Source organism: Glandiceps talaboti, chromosome 6 (genome assembly GCF_964340395.1).
Source record: "Glandiceps talaboti chromosome 6, keGlaTala1.1, whole genome shotgun sequence".
Classification (NCBI taxonomy): domain Eukaryota; kingdom Metazoa; phylum Hemichordata; class Enteropneusta; family Spengelidae; genus Glandiceps; species Glandiceps talaboti.
The window spans coordinates 28,757,625-28,782,845 of record NC_135554.1 but is presented as its reverse complement, the minus strand read 5'-3'; the positions used below and the strand labels follow the sequence as shown (position 1 = coordinate 28,782,845).

General features: G+C 33.3%; 1 protein-coding gene across 1 annotated transcript in view; it reads right to left on the bottom strand.

Moving 5' to 3' along the window:
- Window positions 1–25,221, bottom strand: part of LOC144437061 (uncharacterized) — an 85,970-nt gene that overhangs the window by 34,065 nt on the left and 26,684 nt on the right. Inside the window, exon 4 of the mRNA XM_078125928.1 lies at window positions 2,281–2,448. Coding sequence (XP_077982054.1) covers window positions 2,281–2,448 — 168 coding nt within the window. The remainder of the gene's footprint in view (window positions 1–2,280; window positions 2,449–25,221) is intronic.

Genomic DNA, 25,221 nt, shown 5'->3' with positions numbered 1-25,221 from the left:
ATATATGAATATTTTATATTTCATTCAGAAGGCATATTAACATAAAGTTACTCTCATTCATCTTGCTAAACAATTTGAATACTTGTACATATACATATACATGCCATGCACTTATTGCTTTTGTATATGTTATGTATTTGGTGACATCTACATGTACAAAAATTGTGCCAATGGCATTGTGCACAACTGTACAGTTTTTTTGTTTGTGTTTATCTGGTTGCTTATCCAGGCCTGTTGTTACCTTTACCATATGCCATCATTTGGCTGTTGTTAGGGGCATGGTCTTCTTGCGAGACATGTTTGCATACATTTTTGGAATCTTCAGGCACTTGCCTATCCTTCCCAGTTTTCATCTTCACAATATAACTCATCATTTGACTGTTGCTGTGGGCATGGTCTTGTTGCTAGGGATATTTGCATACATTTTAAAAATCTTTATTCACTAAAATACCCATCCCTGTTTTCATCTTTGTAATATACATCATTTCACTGTTGCTAAGGGCATGGTCATAGTTGCTAGGGCCAGTTTTTGTCAATATGTTTTTAACAATAACTGCAGAATAACACCTCCAGAAACATCCACCAAGTTTCAGCCCTATTCCCCAAAATAGTTTTCAAGATATAAGTTTTTGAACAAAATTGAGATTTTTAGACCCAATTTGCATATCGCCGATGGGATCATGTTGTGAATTCACCTTCATCTACACATCCCAAGATGCATCCCCTTTAATTTCATCTCAATCTGCTCTGTAGTTTTGGAATCACAGATTTTTGACCAAATGGACACATTTTCAGACCTAATTTGCATATCACTCATGAGATCATCATGTCATCCACAATTCTTAATATAAACACGCCTAAGACCATTACACAAAATTTCAGACTAATCTACTCAATAATTTTGGAATTAAAGATTTTTGACCAAAAAGACACATTTTTATACCTAACTTGCATATCACTTATGGGATCACCATATCATGAACACTTCTTTGTTTTTGAGATTAAGTAAAAATGGCAAATTTGTAGAAAACATGTACATGTATTCAAAGAAATGGGGCACTAATTGTCAAAATGTTGGGTTTTATGTCATTACCATCTTGCAAACAGTGCTGGTGCTTGTTAGCTATTGTCACTTTTGGCAACGTGTAGCGTCTTACTACAATGTATAAAAGGTTAATATTTTTGTCTTAAGCTATATATTTATTTTTAAAAATGCATTCCAGTCTGTGATCTCTAAACATGCACAGATAATCAATTGCCGTGTCACTCCATTTCTTTGATACAACTTCCTGTAACTTCTCCCGTTTCAGTGTCTGTTTACATACAGGGATGAGAAAATGACAGAATAGTCTGAGTTCTCAAGTGCGGCATGGGGCACTGCACTATTGGCATACTTGATGGTAGTGTAAAATTGATCAAGTGTACCATATTGTTTCCCCCGAGTTGCACATGCTATTTGAGGAAAATACTTTGGAAGTCCTTTCCTCAAGTTTGCCTTATCAAAGTCACCAGCTAGAATTATGAGAGAGTCGTGGTTCTTGTTTTCAATATTCATTACCTGATCTGATAACTGGTTGATAGCTTGGGTTTAGTTAGACGGTGGTGGTATGTATACTGCAGTTAGGATTACTGAATCAGATGTAAATTCAACGTGGTAATGACAGGTGCTGAGTATACAAGCCTGTGCATGTGACAACTACATTGTAATTTACAGTTATACTTTCAAAGTCCTAATATTAATGGGATCTCTACATTTTAGACTCAAATTTTGGTCAAATAACTTGTGGCATTTTCTTCTGAGTGTATATTGAAAGGACAACTACATATATAACTATCTAATGGGACTCTGTGAAATAAAGAATGACCAAATTGGACCATTATACAATTCACTTGAGGATTAACCAATCATTATTGATGCAATTTACCCTCTTACTTTCAAATGCAATTATGTGATATATACATCTTAGAATATAAGACCTACAGTATTGGGGAGTACATTATTGGAAAATGATGTGACCTCTCACTTTTCATATATCCTTCAGAATTGAAGTAACTACAGCTACATATATTTTAATTAAGTAAATTACACCTAAAAATCTGAATCTACAACTATTAGCTACATGATGCATGCACATATTTATTTGGCTGATGTGAAGCAGTTTACAAAATTGGTCTCACTGAACATCTGCTAAAGTAAATCTTAATATGCAAATTTTATTTTATAATAACCAATAATTGAAGACCTGACAAGCAAACTTCCAATCAGCCACATTGTATTACCTTTGCATACATCAGGATCATTCAATAATTTGGAATGATCTCGATAAAATTGTGGAAGACATTTTTCACAGTGTGGACCAACAGTGTTATGTTGACATCCTAGGCAGATAACTTCATCCCTAGTACTGTCATATCTGCATTCATTACTATGACCATTACACTCGCATTCTGGAGAGAAAGAGATAAGGAAAGAGAAAAGAAAAGATGTAAAGAAATGAACCACCACCAAGAAATAAGAGATGACGATAAAAGAACAAGCTGAAATAGGATACACGTATGTACAGATTCTGCAATAAGTAGACCATTAGCACTAGTATTATCAATTAATGATAGTACACTTGTAAAAATGTTCCTTACACCATGGCTTGATTCTATACATTTGCATGCACATAATATGTATTTTTTAGTATTGTGTACATGACTCCTAACACGAGATTGGTGCACCATCAGATAACTTAATTTAATTCATTAAGAGTGTGAACTGCAGTGGGGTAAAAGCTAAACAATGTATGATTAGAATCTGATTTGATCAAATGGTACTGCTCGCCTGATGTAATTGATTACATATAATGTTATTGTTCTCAAACTACATACATATACATGTTCAAAGTGCCATGGATTACAAGAAATTGGAGAGTACACTTCAAAGAAATTAAGACACATTTGCATATCTCAGTCATTTTTCTTCATTATTATGATTATTCAGATTAACAAAATTGATGACATAATAATCTTTATATATACTGGATAGTTCTGAAAGTATAAAAACACTTTTTTGTCTCCAAAGATGTCCAGTGAGGGCCATCCCTCATGAGTTCAGTGTTACAGCTAAAATGATGTTCGCTTGGTGTTTCACTCATGGGACATTATGTTTTTGACACAAAGATAGACATACATTGTATTTCAAGTCAAGACTAACAATAACAGATCTTGAGAGACACAACAAACACAGCAGGATCCTTTGGCCAATCACACTGAACAGTGATAAGCATTTTTTTACTATTCTTTCACAGTGCAGTAAAAACAGGTTTCTAATGAAAACATTACACATGGACTTGATGATTTTAATGGCTTCAACTGTTTATTTTCTAACTGATAATCAACATATCAACTTGACTACATTGTACTTCTGCATTCCCACTGTGCATGGCATACAAATGTATGTAATTGTTCCTTTTGCATTAGAAGTTGTCTGACGGTGTATAATAAATGTCATGTTGCATAAGTGAAACACCAAGCCTACATTATTTTAGCTATAATAGATTAGTAGATGGTTACATGTACATACAAAGGCTTGCTATGTGCAGTGGGTATTGGTAAAAGAGGAGCACTGGAATAATTAAGGTATTATAAAATATACTAACAAGTAGATGACATGGAGAGAAACAATGATCCATCAGTCAGTGGCAAAAGATCAAAAACAGAAAAGTGACAAATGTTCATTACAGATTGAAAACTCAGAAAGTAAGGGAGGATAAACAGAACGACTCTCAGTATTCTTTGCATACATTCACATTTCCAGCTGTTCAGCATCAATAGATGTAAATGCACAGGATACTGTGCATTCAAGCTTCTATACTCTCTCAGGATACAACATGTACATGTACATGTAGTTAGACATGGCCTTGCCTAACTTGAACTTGTACAAGGACAGAACATATTCATCCATGATATCACAGGTGAAGGTTAAAATAAAATCAGCACTTCGTCAATTGCTTGATTTGTCAATTGGTGCTATTCAGGATTTTTCATGCAAAGTTGATGAGTCTATTGTTAGTGAATTATATTTTTGACTTTCTTTTCCAAAACTGATGGTCAGATTGCTTTGATATTTGGTGTGCATGTGCCTTTGAGGAAGTCTATTTAGATTTGTTCACATCAAGTTGATACACATCATTTTCTATTTTTAGTAGTTCTAGAGCAAAATAATGCCTAATTATCGAAAATCCTTAGTTATGCAAATTAACCCTTGAGTTTCAAAGCTACATCAAAAAGCTTTATAGGACACATGTACTTCTTTACCATCAACGTATTTACTAAATTATCTAAAATTTAAAGCTTGCATTCTAAAGATATTGCCTAATTATCAACCAGATTTAAACTAAATGCCTTCTGTAAGGGCAAAGTCTTTAGATTTTCGTTCCTACACACAATAACTATTCGAAAGAAAAGAACATATGCGATAAGTTATGTTTGAAGTATGTACCAAATTTAATTGAATTTGAAGAGTGCATTTTAAGATATGGCCTAATTACTGAAAATCATTAATTATGCAAATGACTCATTAAAAACTACAATCTACATGTACATTATCAAGCTTCTCAGAACATATGTGATTGATTATGTTTGAAGTACATGTATGCATCAAATTATATTCAATTTGAAGTATGCAATCTTTAAAATATTGCATAATTACTGAAAATCATTAATTATGCAAATGACTTATCAAAACTAATAGCTACATCATCAAACTTTATATGGCACATGGACTTTGTTATCATCAATGTACGAACTGAATTATGTTGAGTTTGCAGCATGCATTCTTAAGATATAACCTAATTAATGAAAATCATTAATTATGCAAGTGACATTAAAAGTAAGAGTTACATCATATAACATTCCCTTACGGAAGGTAAAATTATTATTTATAAAAAATACACATCACAATTAAAGAGTACTTTCAAAAATATCGCCAACTGTAGCACAACTGCAGTTGGCTGTTGGCATGGGCGTGGTCTTGTTGCTAGGCATATTTGCATATATTTGCATAAATCACAATCGTGTGTGATTTGTTATGGCTGATGTGTGCACCAAGTTATTTAAGAAATAACCTGATTACTGAAAACCATTAATTATGCAAATTACTCATTTAAAAGTGAAAACTTAACCTTGACCTCCAGGGTTAATTATCAAAATCAAGCCAATTCATACCTATCACAGACTACATTGCAGTATTTACATAATGCATGCTTAAGTATGTACGCTTAAGGCTATTTATAACGTGTCCCTACAATGTATGTCATCGTAACGTTCCACCCGATTGGAAGCATGGTATCATCACTCTTGTACCTATAAAAATGAATGGAAATCACAGCAATATTGAAGATTGGCGACCAATTTCATATGAATTATTCATAAAACTCATCCAGAAACATCACATTGAGTGGATTGTCAACACTCAACGCCTATCTACTTGTCAGAAGGGGTCTATACCCAGAAACGTCACATAGAGTGGATTGTCATGTCAGCACTCAATGCGTATCTACTTGTCAGAAGGGGTCTATGCCCAGAAATGGGCTGCAAGAACATGTATTCTGTTTAAAATCTGCAGTTAGTGATTTTCCTTCACACAAACTTGAAACTATATCGTTAGTTTCACTGATATCAAAGATGCTTTTGGCAGCACAGACCATGATTTCTTGATAAGGGAACTGAAAGGAGCAGGATATCCGGACCTATAGTATATATTGATATAACCAGAGACATCTATAGCGGTGAATTCCTTTAAACAGCAACTGCAATAACACAACCCATCCAACACAATAAAGGCATTATCCAGGGATGCCTGTGGTCAGTGATTGTTTTCGAGCAAGGCTTGATAAATGGTTACACTGGATTGAGTACCCTATGGCAGAGTTGACCAGTGCAAGGCTACATGTACATTATCGAAAATACCGGCAACATTGTAGAGCAGTCCAAAGTTAATTAGCCAAAGTCAATTGAGGTTAATCTCTATGAAATATGCAAGCATCAGCACATCTTGTTATTAAAGGAGAGGATAAATACATCTATGAAATTGCAGTAGACTAGGAAGTGACATTCGATTCACCAGACAAATACTATACGGCATTTAAACAGCAGCTACTGCAGCAATATGAATCTGAGTTTAAAGCAAAATCTTCACAAGGAAGAGTGATTCAATAGGCAGGGAAAACAAAACATGGCGTATCTTCCACATACCTCAACAATCACAAGATTGACGATAATCTAAGATGATTTGTAGCGATAGGTCGTTTACAGCTCCTACAGTGCGAAAGTTTCATGACCCTTTACAATCCAGAGTCTTACACTAAATCATATAAAATATGCAATCATCCCACTGTAACAGTATCTCATATTTGAATGGATGTACGAAATTTCAGAAACTATACCAACAAAGACACAATAGAATAGTCGATTTAATGTTCGATAAAATCGCAAATAGTAATCCTGGCAAGGATCGACATTTATAAATCCTGGTTTGATATATATATAAATGTAGATTATGATAGATATGGATTGGGCCTAATGGGGTAGCTCTGCAAAGCCTGAGCGAACGTCTCCAACTCTTGGCCAGGAACACTTTACTGTTTATTCTATATGTTCAAATGAAACTGCTTAGTGTAATATATAATGTATACATACATCACAGTATGTAAATAATATGTGTGTATTGATATGTATTATGTATTTATTATAATGTAAGTACATTGTATACACACTGGATATACAATGTAAACTGAGATATACATATTACAATGCAATATACTATATGCAGACTACATATACATGTACTTGCAATGGCTTTTGCCCTACATTCACCTTCTGATGTAGTTAATTTGAATTTCTATCCATAACACATAAACGTTTTCATGCTTGAATGACACTTCCTGTACTTTATACTTACTGCTGATTACAATTTCTATACAGTTACATTTATGAATAGTTGGAATTGCTTCAAAGAATCAAATTGCTTTCAGCTGTCCCACCTTTCTACTAGTAGAATTTGTATAGATATGCCTTTTTTCTATTGGAAACAATTTTCCATTTTATTATCATCTCATTAATCAACATTTCTGCTGTAATGCTTTTAATAGTTGAATTGACATTTCAGACCTAATTTAACACCTGCAGTTGACATAACAGATATAAATACATTGACAAAACTTTCTAGAAAAAATGTGGAATGTGATGAATTTGATTTTTTTAAAAATGTGATAAAAAACACATACATGTATTTGATTAATATTCCCATAATTGAATCCTTCAAGAAAGTTGAGATCTATAGGACAACTTTTACTAGTAACTAGATGTTTGTCAGCCCTCAAGCAGTATTTTGAGTTACTTGAGCATGTACATGTATGTATGATAAAGGATGTAGTTTCTGCAGTTTTCAACTTTTTAGCAGACTTTTTATTTTCAGTTTTTAGTTGTATACTGTGTATCTTTTAACTATTTTCATTCTGGTCTTACATGGACTGTTATTGTTTTAGAATACTAGCATTAGCCATAAGTACATGTATTACTTTCTGTATCATTTATTTGTATGTGATGATGAGGAACCTAAGGTTTCTGGGATCTTATAAATACATGCCTTATCTGAATGCAGCATTTGGTGATACAGTATATTTCATTGCATTACTGAACTCAATGACAACCAGTTTGTCAACAGACCTGCTATTTAATATAAACTTCACTACTGGACCCCTAATGTAACATGCATGCACATTGTAATATCAAATCTGTCTCTGTTGTTTGCTAAAGTTCAAAAATGGACTTGACTAAATACATGTACAGGTAGAGTCAATTATTTATTGTAGTATTTTTCAGTCATTTTCTGATATTTTGACTGCACACATTTAAATTTCTTCAATCTATAAATCTTGATAGTGAGTATCCCCTTGTTTAGGGCATAATTATGTGTGTATCTAATGATGTTATGAAGTATTGGAACCTTTAACAGAATATTCCTAAAAGATTCAACAAAACATATTTAACAAAAAGAACTATATACATCCATACAGTATCAGAAAGTGCATTTTGTATATGTACATGTACATAATATATGTAATTCCTTTTGTAGCCTCATATTCGAACACCTGTGACAATACTACTACTTAACATATTGATTAACCTGAATTATTTAAAATGACCGATGTCATCATTATCAACTACATAACAGAACATCTGAAGGATATTGACTAGTTTACTTTCATTGCAAGTATTTTTATGAAGACTTACATGTAACTAACTAATACTAGTAATAGGTGAATGAGTTCACCATACAAATGTACATGTACTGTACTTCAGTAATGAACACAGTACATACACTTTCACCAGAGAAATTTCGCTACCCAAAACATATATTTCTCTGCTGTATGACAAAAGAACCCCTATGATGATATGCGAATGCAGAAATGTTGTTCTCAGATATTTGTTTGCAGTAAATGTCCTCCTTGGCTCTACTTTCATTCAACTCACTCATGTAAATGCAACAGGAAGCACTGCAAGCAAGGTGTAATGCCAAGTACATGTATCATGCCATCATTACATATCTTTATCCGAAACCGTATATTTATTTTTTCAAAAGAATTATCTGCGTTTTTTAAATGCAAATGATCTCTCAGCACATGCTTTATGCACACAAATCAGTGTAGGTAAACATAGAGTAGTACCTACATTCTACATGTACATTGGATGTGTATTTTCAGTTATATCATACACAACATATACGCAATATAGATACACATATGATAATAGTTATTATTGTGGTCGCACTAGCCATACCACTCTAATGACTAATTCATATCAAACTCATTAACTATACACTCATACAGCCGAACTATACAATGTAATTGCACTGATCATATTCCATACATTACCATTTTAATAATAATAATAATAACTATATGCTGTAATCATGGATATATGTATATTTCGACAGTTGGCAAAGATCTTTATCTCCATCATCAAAAAAAAATGAGTGATATATCACTAGGAATTTGAATATTCATAAGTGATAAAGTACTCTAGCATGATGGTGTGGAAATACTTTAACCTATAGCCAGTGATAATTTGCATACTACCATTGGGGATATGAGACTGTTATCACCTTTCATTATGAGAATATTCATATTACATGTACATTTAGCTGTACATAAAATTCAGTATTTTGGAAAATAATTTTAGCTGTTTGAATTGAAGAATTCTGAACATCAATATTGGCTATGTTTGAAGTTCAGTATTTTTAATGTCAAGATTTAAAATTAGATATTTGAAATATCAAAATTGGCAATATTTTTTTTTTCTTTTTTCTTTTTTTGTATATGTAGTGCAATTGCAAACAATAGCCACTTCAGGAATAAATGACAAAGAGATCTCCTAATTGGCCAAGCAAAATGGTTCGCTGATGCTCAGAATAACAAAAAATGTAAGACAGCAAGGAATTTAAGAACAATTACAGAAAAATGGACATAAACTGGTTTAAAAAACACTATAACAGGTTTTCACCCTACACTTTACGAAAGGTGTAGAATGTACTTTGACGTGCATTGGGTATTGCACTCCGATACACGGGACCTCTATTTTAAGTCCTGTCCGAGGGACAAAAGTAAAGATATTTAGATAGGAGTATTTTAACATTAATATCAGCCATACATGTATTTTAGTGGAAGTATTGGAACATTATTATTGGCCATGTTTAAATTAAAGTCCTCTTAGAATTATCCTTATATAAAATGTATAAGATTTAGGTTTGAAGTGACTTCCCTTTGTTTGGGTAGCAATGACATGTACAATAATTCTGCATATATTAGATTTTCATTTCCTGTTTGGTAAAATTAATACTTTTAATTAATAAGAGCAAAATCTCCTCCAATGCTTGGCTACCATATTTGAATTAAAGTTGCAAAACAGTATTATACTGAATACTACACAATGCTACAAAATTATACCTACGAACACTACACAGATGTGGATCAATTTGTGATGCATTATTTCTGGAAATAATCACATGTATTGTACGTCTCTATTGGCTGATTGAATCTGTCTTACACTCTTCATTGTATTGACTGTCTGCCGACATAATGATGATACAATGACACCCGGCCACCACACAGACACATTCTATCAGATTCACTGACCATTAAATGATCAAGCAAATTAAAATCAGTTTGCTTAGGAGTGGAATTTTACATGACAACATGTATTTCTATTTGCATCTTATGATTTGACGTGGCATGAAAATGCAAGCCAAGTGGCAAATACACAATAACATCATAAGGTAATAATATCATAATATTCAATAGTATATGATGAATAATGTGAAACTTTTGCCAACTAAGGATGGTGATATCTATTTTTAGAAATTTACAAATATTATGTACAGAAAACATGTAAACATGAAAATGACACCACAGGTGGAACATATCTAATTTAAATATCACATCATGATAACAATTTAAACAGTGTGATGAAAAGAGATTTGATATATAAGATAAGATTGGCTTTATTACAATGATCATAAACAAAATAGGCAATTCTGCACATACTTGGATATACGTTTTTGAATGCAGGGTAATTTAACAATAGATGGTATATATATTTTATATCCTTAATTTGCTTGTTTTTTGTAGCCATAATTTAAAAAAAGACAAGAAAATAAAAAAACATTCATCCAGAATTTAATCACTGCCAAATACCTTCAGATATGTGTTATATAGTTATATACTGGGAAAAATTTTCAAGTTGTTTACAATTTCAGCATTTCAAACTTTGAAGAATTTTGCAAAATAATTAAGTATCGGAAACAATTTGAATTACCAGGTTACCAATCGATTGACAGAATCTAGAAAAGTCAATGGCAATCTAAGACATGTTTTTCAAGTGACTTCAGTCAAGTGAGTTGAGACTAGCATACAATGAATACTAATTAAGATGCATTTTAATCCACTCTGGCTTATGATTTCTCCAATGTCATTCACAGCTTCATCCCCAAAACTAACAGCCTAATTCACGTACACAAATTTATTTATGGTACTCATGGATTAACAAAATATATAATGTATGAACATGTACATTTACTATAGCAAAGTCACACACACACACTGATATTTAGCAACATAGTGAACAGCTTCACATGTCCAACCTTTGCCAACCAGCTAAAGCATTCATCTACATTATGTACATACATGTAACCAACTAAGAAGTGCAGGCCATGACATTAGTATAATCATTGATGTTGTGAATAAAAATTGTAAAAAAGGATATCAGATAATCGTGAGCACTCTACAATGTACTCTACTATCATTGTAAAATGAACAATTCATGGTGAACATGTATCATAGGATAATCGCGAGGACGTTACAATTAATGTACTCTATTATTGTACAAGGAATGACACACCATGAAACGTGTGAATATGTGGTAACATGCATGTACAGTCATGTATTTGCAGATCTACATGTAAAGAATCACATATCAACCACAAGTACGGTTGTAATTGTACAATCCACAAAACCACTGAGGGCTAATCTCCTACACCCAGAAGACTTACATACATAAGTTTCATAGCTTCACACACAACTACATTGTACATGTATAGTATAGCATATTTTATTTGACATGAAATAATTTATCTAGAGTCAAAAACAACATACAGAAAACTAAAACAACAATATTAGATAATTATGTAATTTTATATAAATATAAATATAAAATTACACACACACACACACATATAGTTGTCTGATGATCGCACTATGCGTGAAACTCCGAGTTACAACCAAGAAAGAGTTCCAGAACTATCAAAACTATTGCGCTCTGCCACTGCGGTATAGAGCACTGTCTTAGCAGATTGATACTCACCAAGTTATATATATATATATATATATATATATATATATATATATATATATATATATATATATATATATATATATATATATATATATATATATATATATATATATATATTTCAAAAGAATAATGAGCTCATGTATATATGAATATGTATATATATATATATATATATATATATATATATATATATATATATATATATATATATATATACACATGAGCTCATTATTCTTTTGAAATATTCTTTTTGAGAATTTTGAAAAACTTTGATCATAAATTTTGAGACATTGTAGTTCTTTGAAATTGGTTTCTCGCTTCAATACATATGTATTGCTGCAATCCATTATAGCAAGGATTTCATCAGCAATAGCTTTAGTATGACATTCTTTCATCTGGGGGAATTCCTTGGTATGTAGTCTTTCAATTGGTACATGTAAATTATGTGCTGAGATCCTGAGCTTACATGTAGTTATGCTAATTCTGTGCCAAACATTATTTACTTGTTCTAGATATAGTTCAAATTCATAATTTGTTTTAAATTTATTATAGGTACATAATTTGTTGTTGTAGGATTTTTAAATCATTGGTACATATCCAAATACTATTGTCTAATCCGACATTATTGATATAAATGGTTTGTTTTTTTAATTTGACCACAGTAAGATTTGTTTCATCAGCATCACTAGTTACCTCATGCAACTTATCGACAAAGGACGTCCATGTGTTACCATGACTTTTCTTTTCTGAGGTGAAAGCACATTGTACAAGGTTACAGCATTCTCTATTTCTTGATCTGTCTTCACAGACTTCTATAATGACTGGATAACTTCCTAATTCAGCTTTTGAGGCGATAAATCTTGATATTTTGTGAACACCCAATACAACAACAAAATTTAGAATGTATTTGTTCAAAAGGGTGTTTATCACTAAACAAATGTTGATAAAAACTTCATTATCAAGTTCTTCACACTGTTTTGACTTGTAAAAACTTAACTAACAAACAAAAACTAGCCAGCAACACCACTGAAAACAAATGTGAAATAAAAAAATATATGGGGGGAGGGGAAACAGGGCTCTTGGAGTCACATCCCCCCCCCCCCCCCCCCATACATTGTGACACAGTGCAGGACTAACAGGTTCTACCTACATGATTTACAACACCCATACAACTAACCATTTCAACTATAGAAATGACAATGTCATCCAAATGACTATTAAACAGATTAACCCACATGACAAACAGCTTCACTAAAACAACAAACAGCATCATCCACACTTGCTCTATGCATTTGAGAGGATATTATGTACATGTATATATCAAACATATCCTCTAGGCCATTATCATGGGCATACCAGCTTGATAAGTAAAAATAACCTTTTAAGATAACAATTAAAAATGGACATGTGTAAATGATAGACTATAGTGATGAAATCTAATGCAAATTACTATGCAAGCATCTCATCTCAATATTCTCCAAAGGCTGAATGTACTATAAACTGTCCTCATCCTGTCTGACTTGCCTAGATATCCTTGAGCAGAAAAAGGCTTAATTGGAAATACAAGTAAAGAATCAATAGAAGATACACTAGCTGATTCCTTAGATAAATATATATCAATAGTATTATTAGTAAATTGTATGAAAAGGATCCTTAAATTCAACAATTACATGGATGTTTGGATGAATTGATTCAAACTGAGTATGAATTCAAATTCAAATTAAGTAATAGTATTTACAAACGATTCATTTATGGAGCACAAACTATGGAATATAGGACTTTTATATCTTACTGTAATTAATCATTCAAAGAGTTAAGCAGTGACAATATTTATCATTGTGGTATTACTTATGGTTGATTGTCTTACTATAATATAGATACAGAGCATGTTGAAGTTGAAATTGTCATGTAATCAATCATTTCTTATACATTTCCAACCAACTGTTTACATTACATATGACATTTGTATACATGAACATAGATATTGAGTTATTTATAATGTATAGAAGTTCAAACACTATTTACTTTAACTAACGGAATGTTATAGCAACTGTTCTTCATTCACATTATCTTATATCCCACACTTGTGAGAGGACTTACTTGTGGACTCTATGAAGGGTTATAATCTTGAAATGTCGGCTATATATAAATTATTTCTAGGACAAAGGGGTATTTGATCTTAATAAGAATTTCTCTATTGTTACAGGCAGTTAGGGGGATATAGAAATATTAAAATATCCCCTAATGTGCATATAAACAATCAATCACTTTAAAAACAAACAGTTTCTGACAAATGGTACAATGTGTACAAAAAAATAGTGCCAATGGCATGTAGTACAAGTGTACAGTTTTTTAAAATGTTTACCCACATGCTGATCCATGCAAGGTATAGGTGTTCATATGCTAATTGACTATCCAGTTGCCTATCTAACTCTGTTGTTATCTATGCAATATACGCAATCATTTGGCTGTTGCTATGGGCATGGTCTTGTTGCTAGGTATATTTGCATACATTTTTAGAATGTTTATTCATTTGGCTATAAATCCCTGTTGCTATCGTTGCATTATACATGTTCATTTGGCTGTTGCTATGGGTGTGGTCTTGTTGCTATGTATATTTGAATGCATTTTATGAATGTTTATTCATTTGGCTACTAATCCATTATCTTTGCAAAGTACATGATCATTTGGATGTTGCTATGGGCGTGGTCTTGTTGCTAGGTACATTTACATACATTTTTTGAAGGTTTATTCATTCGTCTATTGATCCCTATTATCTTTGTGAAAAACACCACTGTTTTGCTGTTGCTATGGTCGTGGTCATGGTTGCTAAGGGTATTTGCATACATTTTTGAAATATTATTTCTTCATCTATACACCCCAAGGGTGAACAAATCATCAAGTTTTGTTAACTAGTGGTCCCAGACCAGTGCCTTAAAAAATCCAGTGGTCCTGCTGAAAGAATTAGTGGTCCCATGTCCAGCTAATGTGAAACATTAAATCTCACCTATGAATCTGTATATTCAGACGACTTTTTAACATAGTTATTAACAGTAAGGTACTGGTCCAATGGACCAGACAAGGTAAAATTTGCATGGTCCGCCCAAAAAAAATCGCTAGTACCGGACCTAGGACTAGTGGATTTGTTCACCCCTGCACCCCTACATGCGTCCCCATTAAATTTCAGCCCAATCTGCTCAGTAGTTTTGGAATTAAAGATTTTTGACCAAAAAGACACATTTCTAGCTCTAATATGCATATCATTGATGGAATCATCATGCCATGAACAATTCTTAATCTAAACACCCAAAAGAATGTTCCCACCAAATTTCAGACCGATCTGCCCAGTAGTTTTTGAGTTTAAGTTTTTTGACCAAAAATCACATTTTTTTACCCAAATCACACACCGGTGGTAAGATCATTTTGATTTGAACAATTTCCAAACTAGACCCCCAAGGTAATACCCCCACTACAAATCATGGCAATCGATGCAGCAGTTTTTGACTTTTAAGTTGTTTACACACACACACACACACACACACAGACAGACAGACAGACACTCTTACATTGTATCTGAAGTTATCAGTTCAGTTGTGCTAAAAACATGTAAAAAATGTAAACTTCACATGATGATGCTGTATTGCTCTGCCAAATTTTTTTAACGAAAAATAAAGACATGTAAATTGTAATAACAATTTCATTCTTATCTTTGATAGTATTTACACATCTTTTTCAGGGTAGGTAACAAATATTAGTTAAGAGCCTGATCGATATACTAACAGGTACAAAAATACATGTTGCGAGGAAATTCTACATAGTACCAGGTACAAGGAGGTTATTTGCGGATAAAATCTACATATTGACATAAGTCCTGATTTTCCCAGTGCCCATTGTGTATTCACCATGGTGGCAAGTTTGAGTGACACATACATTTTTTGAATGTTTGTTCAATCTGCTGTAGTTTTGTAATCATAGGTTTTTGACCAAAACGACACATTTTTAGCCCTAATTTGCATATTACTAAGGGAATCATCATGTCATGAACAAATCTTAATTTACTCACATCTAAGAATGTTCCCACCAAATTTCATGCCAATCTGACCAGTAGTTTCATTTCACATTTTTTGACCCAAACCCACATTTCTGAGGCAATCATTTTCATTTGAACAATTTCCCAACTAGACACCAGAAGTAACATAACCACCAAATATCAAAGCAATCGGTCCAGCAGTTTTTGACTTTAAGTTGTTTACACACACACACACACACACACACACACACACACACACACACACACAGACACTTTGCCATGCCTATAGCACTACTGAACCTTCACTTCAGTTGCAGTTGTGCTAAAAATCAAAATTACGTATTCATATAGTGAGCATTCCTAGAAGAATGAGTTGACGGACCAACATGGAAAACTTCACTTGATCAATTCCATCGTTTGTGAGAGGAGTTAGCAAAAAACTTTTTTTCTATCCCTGGAATATCCTATTCTAAACACAAGAATGGTCTCAATAAGAATGCCTACACGTTAGCATACTAGTATTCTGAATAGAATAGGACCGGGACATCCCCACAGTAGAAAAAGTGTTTAACTCCTCTCACAAAGGGTGGAATTGATCAATGAAATTTCCATGTTGGTCCATCAATTCATTCTTCCCAGAACGTTTTCTATATGAATACATATTTCTACTTTTGGAAGCAGAAATTGACTAATTCTTACCTTGGAGAGTATCACTCAAACTTGCCGCCATGTTGAATACACAATGGACACTGGGAAAATCAGAACTTCCGTGTTTGTACATGTAGTTATGTAGATTTTGTCCACAACTAGCTAACCTCTTTGTACCGGGTACTATGTAGAATTTCCTCACATGTATTTTTATACCAGTTGCTATATTGATCTGGCTCTTAAATTATATTTGCTACCTACCCCTGTTTTTGTGATGCATATATTTTATACTGTATACAATAATGCGGAGCACAACAATTACTATTTCAAAAAGTCATTTGTTACTGTAACATTATATGTCATAAATCAGATGATGCCAAAACATGTGGGTTTTTTATGTGTGTGTGTGTGTGACTGGGCATAAATTTCTTAAATACTGTTGGTCTGACTAATTATCATATTAAAAGATCAGTTGGTCTGTTATGAAAAAAGATAAGGGAAAAATTTACAAATACCTGTCATAGTATACAGTAGTATAATAGAGTCTATTTTATTTAAAGGTGATTCAAAATGCTCACATTCACTATCGCTAATTTGCTAGACGACATGTTTGTGAAATGCATTCTGGTTTTAAAACTTTTCAAAAGCATCTGCAAACACCTTAAAATGACCTTTTTCAGTCACTTCCCTTCGGATTTACTTCGAGAGTTTTCGGGTATTTCCGGTCCCACCTAGACCACAGGATTTTATGACGTCATAAGGAGACATGGATAGCACTAAGACTATGACGAGCGGAGTCACTAGGTGAACAAAACTCAACAGCATTGTGAAAAAATACATTGCTAGTGGTTGTAACAGACATCAGTAAACAAAAACTACACTCTACATGTCTTATTAACCAACATTTACCGATATTTACTCACACTTAAACTCACACTTTCTGACTAATTGGCAGTGTCTGTGGGTATAGATGCTAAAATATGATCTCCCCATATTATGGCAAAATAAATCAAAACGGCTAGACTAGATATATATAAACACTTGTAATGTCGCGTGTTTCACATTCATTGACTTTTATTTATCTGATTTTTTATTATTTGCCGACAAGAAGCATTACGATACCGTCGTGACGTTTGAAGGCATCCCCGGGCCAAGGACGGCATATTTTAGCCCAATCGTACTCGCGTTGCCTTTTGAACAGTGCATTTAACAACAAAGTAAACATATTTCATCTCGAATAAATATACTAGCTATTAGAATACCAATGGGAAACTTCAAGAAGGCATATCGGGACATGTGCCACAATATATTTGTTGGTCCCATAATACACTAATTGATTCGATTTGCTCCCAGCATATGGAAGTACGCTCTGAGTCATTGCATCATGTAAATGGAACTGTGACCGACCTAATTTTGTTGTCCATATATAAAATGAGACTGACCTGTAAATTTTTCACAGTTTTCGTTGTGGTCTTGTATTGTCACATGTTTGGCTTGTGAACACAAGTTTACATCTATTATTGTCTAGGGCGTAATACTCTAGTCCGAGTCTGAAACCCATATAAAACCTAAGAAACTCGCATTCGGATCGGACAGAACAGAAGTAGGTCTCATCGACTTGTTGGGGACTCGAATTATTGCTTGTTTTTATCACGGTATACAGGTGATTATTATATATCAGTAGAGGGGTAGTGTTGTCAAGTTTTGTGCAGTCACCGCGGCCGCGGCAGTAAGCTTATACTCGGATAGTTCTGCGCTGAAGCAGTGTATGTACAATGTACGTATGGAATCGGGAGAGCACAGCGCACATTTGTGTCGGGTTAAATTTATCCACGTATTGATGTAATCCATATTTATCAATCAGATACATTGTAAAATTCTTCAAGTCGTACAGAAATAACGTCTCTAACTTCAAAACAAACCCTGAGAAACTGGACCGGACGTGGCTAGCCAAGTATCTAGTTGCAGGCTTTCTTTCATGACCATGTGCTGGGGTCACGACCTTGATTGCCGACGTCAATATTGTCCAATCATATTTAATATCATGAACACATCGCGATATTTGATTTCTTGGTTTCCTAAACTGTATACTTCGAATACCATGATTCGTTACAGAATTCTTCTAATGAATATTAAATAGGCCGCTTGTTGCATTAAATTAAGTGATATCGCAACAAGGGAAACCATACAAGTTTTCTTCCAGACGAGTTGCTAAAGTCATGTAAATGACAACACTAAACTCACGAAATTTCCTCAATTCTTTACAATTTTATTGCTGATAATATGGCAATCTAATAGCTAGTATATTTATTCAAGATAAATATGTTGACTTTGTTGCTAAATGCACTGTTCAAAAGGTGACATCAGTGAGTATAGTCGAGTATAGTGGGCTATAATATGCTGTCGACGGCATGCCTGTCGAAGATATTGTAATGCTTCTCCTCGGCAAATAATAAAAAAAATCAGATAAATAAATTGAAACACGCGAGCGACATTACAAGTGTTTATGTATATCTACACTGTAGTCTAGCCGTTTTGATTTATTTTGCCATAATATGGGGAGATCATATTTTAGCATTTATACCCACAGACACTGCCAATTAGTCAGAAAGTGTGAGTAAATATCGGTAAATGTTGGTTAATAAGACATGTAGAGTGTAGTTTTTGTTTACTGATGTCTGTTACAACCACTAGCAATGTATTTTTTCACAATGCTGTTGAGTTTTGTTCACCTAGTGACTCCGCTCGTCATAGTCTTAGTGCTATCCATGTCTCCTTATGACGTCATAAAATCCTGTGGTCTAGGTGGGACCGGAAATACCCGAAAACTCTCGAAGTAAATCTGAAGGGAAGTGACTGAAAAAAGGTCATTTTAAGGTGTTTGCAGATGCTTTTGAAAAGTTTTAAAACCAGAATGCATTTCACAAACATGTCTAGCAAATTAGCGATAGTGAATCTGAGCATTTTGAATCACCTTTAACATGAAATAATGTAAAATAATACATTATCTAGAGTCAAAAACAACATACAGAAACAACAAAAACAAAAAATAATTATAAATAAACATAAAACACTAAACATATCTAAGTACAATATAAGGCCTTGTGAGCATGCTATTATGTCGTTGCTAAATGGATGTTTTACTTTTAAGAGGGAAATTAATTCAGGATAAACTAGATCATCACACTCACACACACACACACACACACACACACACACACACACAACAGACACAATAATGCTGCTCTTACAGATTTGTAAGTGTATGGAGTAATACTAAGGTCCACCTCTCTCGCAACCATATAGTTGCAAGAAATCAGGAAACCAAAAGAATAAATTGTTTACATGTAGTTTTCAAGATCATACGGTGGAATCTGGATTCACTACTTGATTATGGCTTGGGGAGAAATACAATACAATGTTAATGTATCTACTTTAGTTAGTAATGATAAACCAAGGTTATACTATGTGTTCATTAAAAGAGGCATATTAAATGACTTGCTTTGACTCAAAAATTGGTACCAGTATATGCATGTATACAATGCTACATATAGTCTTTTAAGATGTGTAACAATATACTGTACCTTGGTGGTGGTACTAATTGTTTGAGGGCTAGAAGGGTATTTTTGAAATATTTAACCATATACATTGTATACATGTATATATGTATATGGCCTGTCTCTATTTTATTTTGACAGAGCTTACATGTATATTTTCAGACTGCTATGATACCGTTGAAATTAATATGCAAACATTATACACTTTAGGCATGATAGTTTCATCATGTTTCATCATGCATGTAGATACAAGTAGGGTCTAACGGAAGGTTTCATTGAAACATCCGTGAAATGCAAAGTGGAATTTCTTGAAATCTGAGTTTATCTACAAGCATGAATAAAACTTCATACATCGTTGGCAAGAATATAATCAAAGATAACAATTAAAATATGTATTTCCATATTGGTCCAATTGTACAGAATAATAAAAACAATAGTAAAAGGAAAGAGAAAAGAAAACCATATTAGAGATTATACATGCATATATACAGGTGACTCCATGTATTATTGTGGCCAAGGTCACTGAATGACCAACCACCTGTTATACTGATATTTGGACTCCTGCATGTTAATGATCATCACAAGCACCATATATACACTCACAGCTGTTTTCATATGAACATCTGTTTTTCATTTCTACTTCTCACATCCAAAATACAACAAAGGAAATATGATTGAAAATGAGACAAAATGAAAAATCAGAATATTCATCAAAAAATACATACATGTATTATGCAAAAATTCCATGTTGATATATTTTCCCAGTATATTATTTAAATGACTCCAAAAGTTAAACCTCTAGAAATCAGTAAAATCTTATCTCACAATATACTTATGAATGTTATAAATAAATGAAATACATTGAAAAGGCCAAGCCCTTGTTACTAATATTCATAAAAAATGTATTTTTGATATGATATATAAAGGAACATTCTTGGGAGTAGACCTGCACAGACATGCAGTATTTGATTGGAATGTTAATTATATGAACATTATTGTAAATGTGTAAATTTTGGGGTTATACAATGTAGGCATATATCTGTAAAAAGAAAAAACTATAAAATTAACAATTGTTATATCTAAACAAGATACTGTACAAAGTTGGTGATGTAATACACATGTAAGTAATTTTAAGAATTCCATTGTTTTTTCAAGATGATTTTTCAGATTTTAGTATTTGTTAATTCCATTTTTAAAATAACCATCAAACCAAACTTAACTTTGACCAACTGAATACATCAGGCAAAAATGCATTATTGAACACAAATCAAATTATATGAACAACAAATGCATAGGATTTGTGCATACTCTAGAACTGTCTTCAAGCTAATCAAAAGCTGCCAAAATCATACATATTTGTTCACTCATGAGTACACCATGTATTTCTGATTATCTCTGTCTGTATTAACATATATCCTACAACAATTCAACATTAGTGGTACCTAACATTTCCTCTTACCAGTAATTCTCAGCTATTTAATCAATTACAATTATTAATACTAATTATCAGATAATAGCTTCCTTGAGTGTTTTAACACCTAATTAACAAGTTAAAGGAAGTTAATTACAAAGAAACTCCTGTCTCAATGATTGGTATTTCCTGAAGCAAAGTAGTAAATGTAATTATACTTCAAGTATTGGCTTAAATGTATAATAAAGTACTGTTAGTGAGATCTTTCTGAGTGTATCAAACTTTTGGAGAAAGTATAGGATTGCCATCTGTAGTACAAGATAGTTGCTAGTCTAATATTATTTTATATGTCTCTTTCTTTGTGTCTGTATGTTTTTTATATTTTTATGGGACATCTTGGTGGCCTGAAAAGAAATTAAATGCTAACAAATGTGAACAATTGATCATTGCTTAGCATTAATATAAATGGACAGAGTTTGGATAGTTACAACTTACATTGTACATGTACACGTGGTTCTCAGATCTTGTCTGCATGCACATTTACTTGTACCTTACAATTATTTGTAAACACAGACAGACATATAGTACATATGCACACACACACACACACACACACACACACACACACACACACACACACACACACACACACACACACAAAGAATTTTAAAAATATCAAGTACTTGTATATATGTAAATAGTATATTATTAAATGTACATGTATTATTACTGTAAAGATGGAAATTTTCACATAAGACTTATATTTATGCCTTCCTGTACATGAACACAATGTACCAGCTGGGTATATAGCAAAAATTACATGTAGTGTTTGAGAACTAGTTGTGAAGACTGTAAAATCACAACATTTCCTATATATCTGGGTTTACAGTGTTATACTGCGGTATACTACTGTAGTGCTACATTCTTTAAAATATTAATACAAATAGAAAACATACACTCGTGTATTCAACACAAGGTAATATGCATTGATATTAAATAATCCCTATACATGAAATAAACATGAAACTACACAGGTCACCCAACAAGACAAGGCTACCTATATTTAGATCCATGATTTATGGACACTAATAATTAGTTTAAGTAAACACTAAAGTGTCCATGCATTATCAATTAACTGGTGATCATACAAGTACCTATTGTAAACATCAGTGTGATATCATATTCTCTTCCTGTTACATACTCACTCCTCTGAAACCTTTATTCTGACTTTGAAATATTCAACATGATAATTGAACTAACGTAACACGTCTTCCTCTCACTAAATACAAATTATCAACTAGTTGTACATTGGACATAAATTTCATGAATTCAACTCGGAAACATCCATACATGTACAATAGTACTGTAGGATAATATTCATGTCAATGACTTTCCAATTCAGTCACCAGAATATATCAAAATACTGTTTCACATATATTGCACTTAGACATTGGTCTGACAGATAAAATACTGCTGTATACCAATGACCTAGTATAATGACAGGTACACCATGTATCCATGACAAAATTAGTAGCTGATCAGTTGTCATCCATACCAGAGTTTGATAGTATTTTTGTCTGTATGTATGCATGCATGTTGCTGTGTTACATTGATGAAATGATAAGCTGTGACAACATCTCATCAGGACATTGAATGCACAAAAATAGAATACCTCCACACCCAGCACAACTGACTTATTAATGCACACACATACATGTATACACTGTTCAACTGAAACACATGGCTGTGAACATAACTGTTAACTTACATTGTTACATGTATGTATATATCTATAATAAACTAAAGTTGACATACCATTATCACCTTGTATGGCAGTCTGTGAGTTGTACAGGGGTATCACCATCAACAGCAGCAATGACAAAACACACATATTCATAACACTGGCAGTGGACGCCATCCTTAGCAGTTAGTAAGTCAAACGGGACGTTCGAGAACGACTACAGGAATTTGAGTCAACTTGGGTCATTGTCAAACAGACCACCTTCATTCAGTCATCTCTGTATGATATACGTTCATGATATCTGTGTCTCCTACTTTGCTACTCCATTTTGAAAAGAAGACTTTGGGGACATCAGAGAACACAACTGAGTCATAACTGGTTCATTTAAATTCTCTTCACAACAGTCTTCATTTGCAAGCTAATACAATGATGACCTTTCATACCACAGCATTCAAATGAGTTATTTAACGTACTTATTTGCATAACAATCACTCTCACTATTTTACATAATAATAGTCACTCACACTTTGCATAACAATAACAAGTTCATGCAGCCAGTGTGGATGCATGGTTGATGTGTGTATGGAATGGATCAATTTTGAATTCATTGTTTATAGTCAAAAGTTTTTTTTATAATTGATATATCTTCATTTGACAATCTAATATTCTGGTCAATATCTCAGGGATATGTAGCTGTACAGAATTTTATATCACAGTATAGGATACAGCGTATAAGCTACCATAGATTTAGTCAAAATTCAAATTGCTATTGTATTTACAATTCAAGTTTTCCTTTTTTTCTTTCTCTATATGTATTTGTTGAGCTGAGTACATTATTTCAATGAAAATGGGTACAATTACTTTCACTAGATGAATATTTCACTCAAGGAAGTGTATTCAAATTGATAATTTTAGTTCTTTAGCTTTATCATACACAATAAGGGTGTTATATCAAGTATGTTGTGTCTACATGGTTTTACTATGGAACATCTATGCACGCTTGTGTAGATACATGCACATATCATAATGAATGCTATAAAAAGACCTACAAGTTTTTTGCACCAATTACAAAGATTACTCATGTAAAATTATTCAATATTCCATCTTTTGTATAGATTTAGTATATAAGTATCTAACATATGAGTAGTTTTTTAAACATTGTATATTTATACCATGGTTTTATCACATATTGCATTTACATGATTGGTATCTAGAAAATAGATTTGTATGGGTGGAGTGATAGTTTTGTACGGAGGTGGTGGGTGGGGTGATAGTTTTGTATGGTGGTGGTGGGTGGAGTGATAGTTTTGTATGGTGGTGGTGGGTGGAGTGATAGTTTTGTATGGTGGTGGTGGGTGGGGTGATAGTTTTGTACGGAGGTGGTGGGTGGAGTGATAGTTTTGTATGGTGGTGTGGGTGGGGTGATAGTTTTGTATGATGATGTGGGTGGGGTGATAGTTTTATATGATGATGTGGGTGGAGTGATAGTTTTGTACGGAGGTGGTGGGTAGGGTGATAGTTTTGTATGATGATGTGGGTGGGGTGATAGTTTTATATGATGATGTGGGTGGAGTGATAGTTTTGTACGGAGGTGGTGGGTGGGGTGATAGTTTTGTATGGTGGTGTGGGTAGGGTGATAGTTTTGTATGATGATGTGGGTGGGGTGATAGTTTTGTATGGTGGTGGGTGGAGTGATAGTTTTGTACGGAGGTGGTGGGTGGGGTGATAGTTTTGTATGGTGGTGGGTGGAGTGATAGTTTTGTACGGAGGTGGTGGGTGGGGTGATAGTTTTGTATGGTGGTGTGGGTAGGGTGATAGTTTTGTATGATGATGTGGGTGGGGTGATAGTTTTATATGGTGGTGGGTGGGGTGATAGTTTTGTACGGAGGTGGTGGGTGCCATGGGGTGATAGTTTTGTATGGTGGTGTGGGTAGGGTGA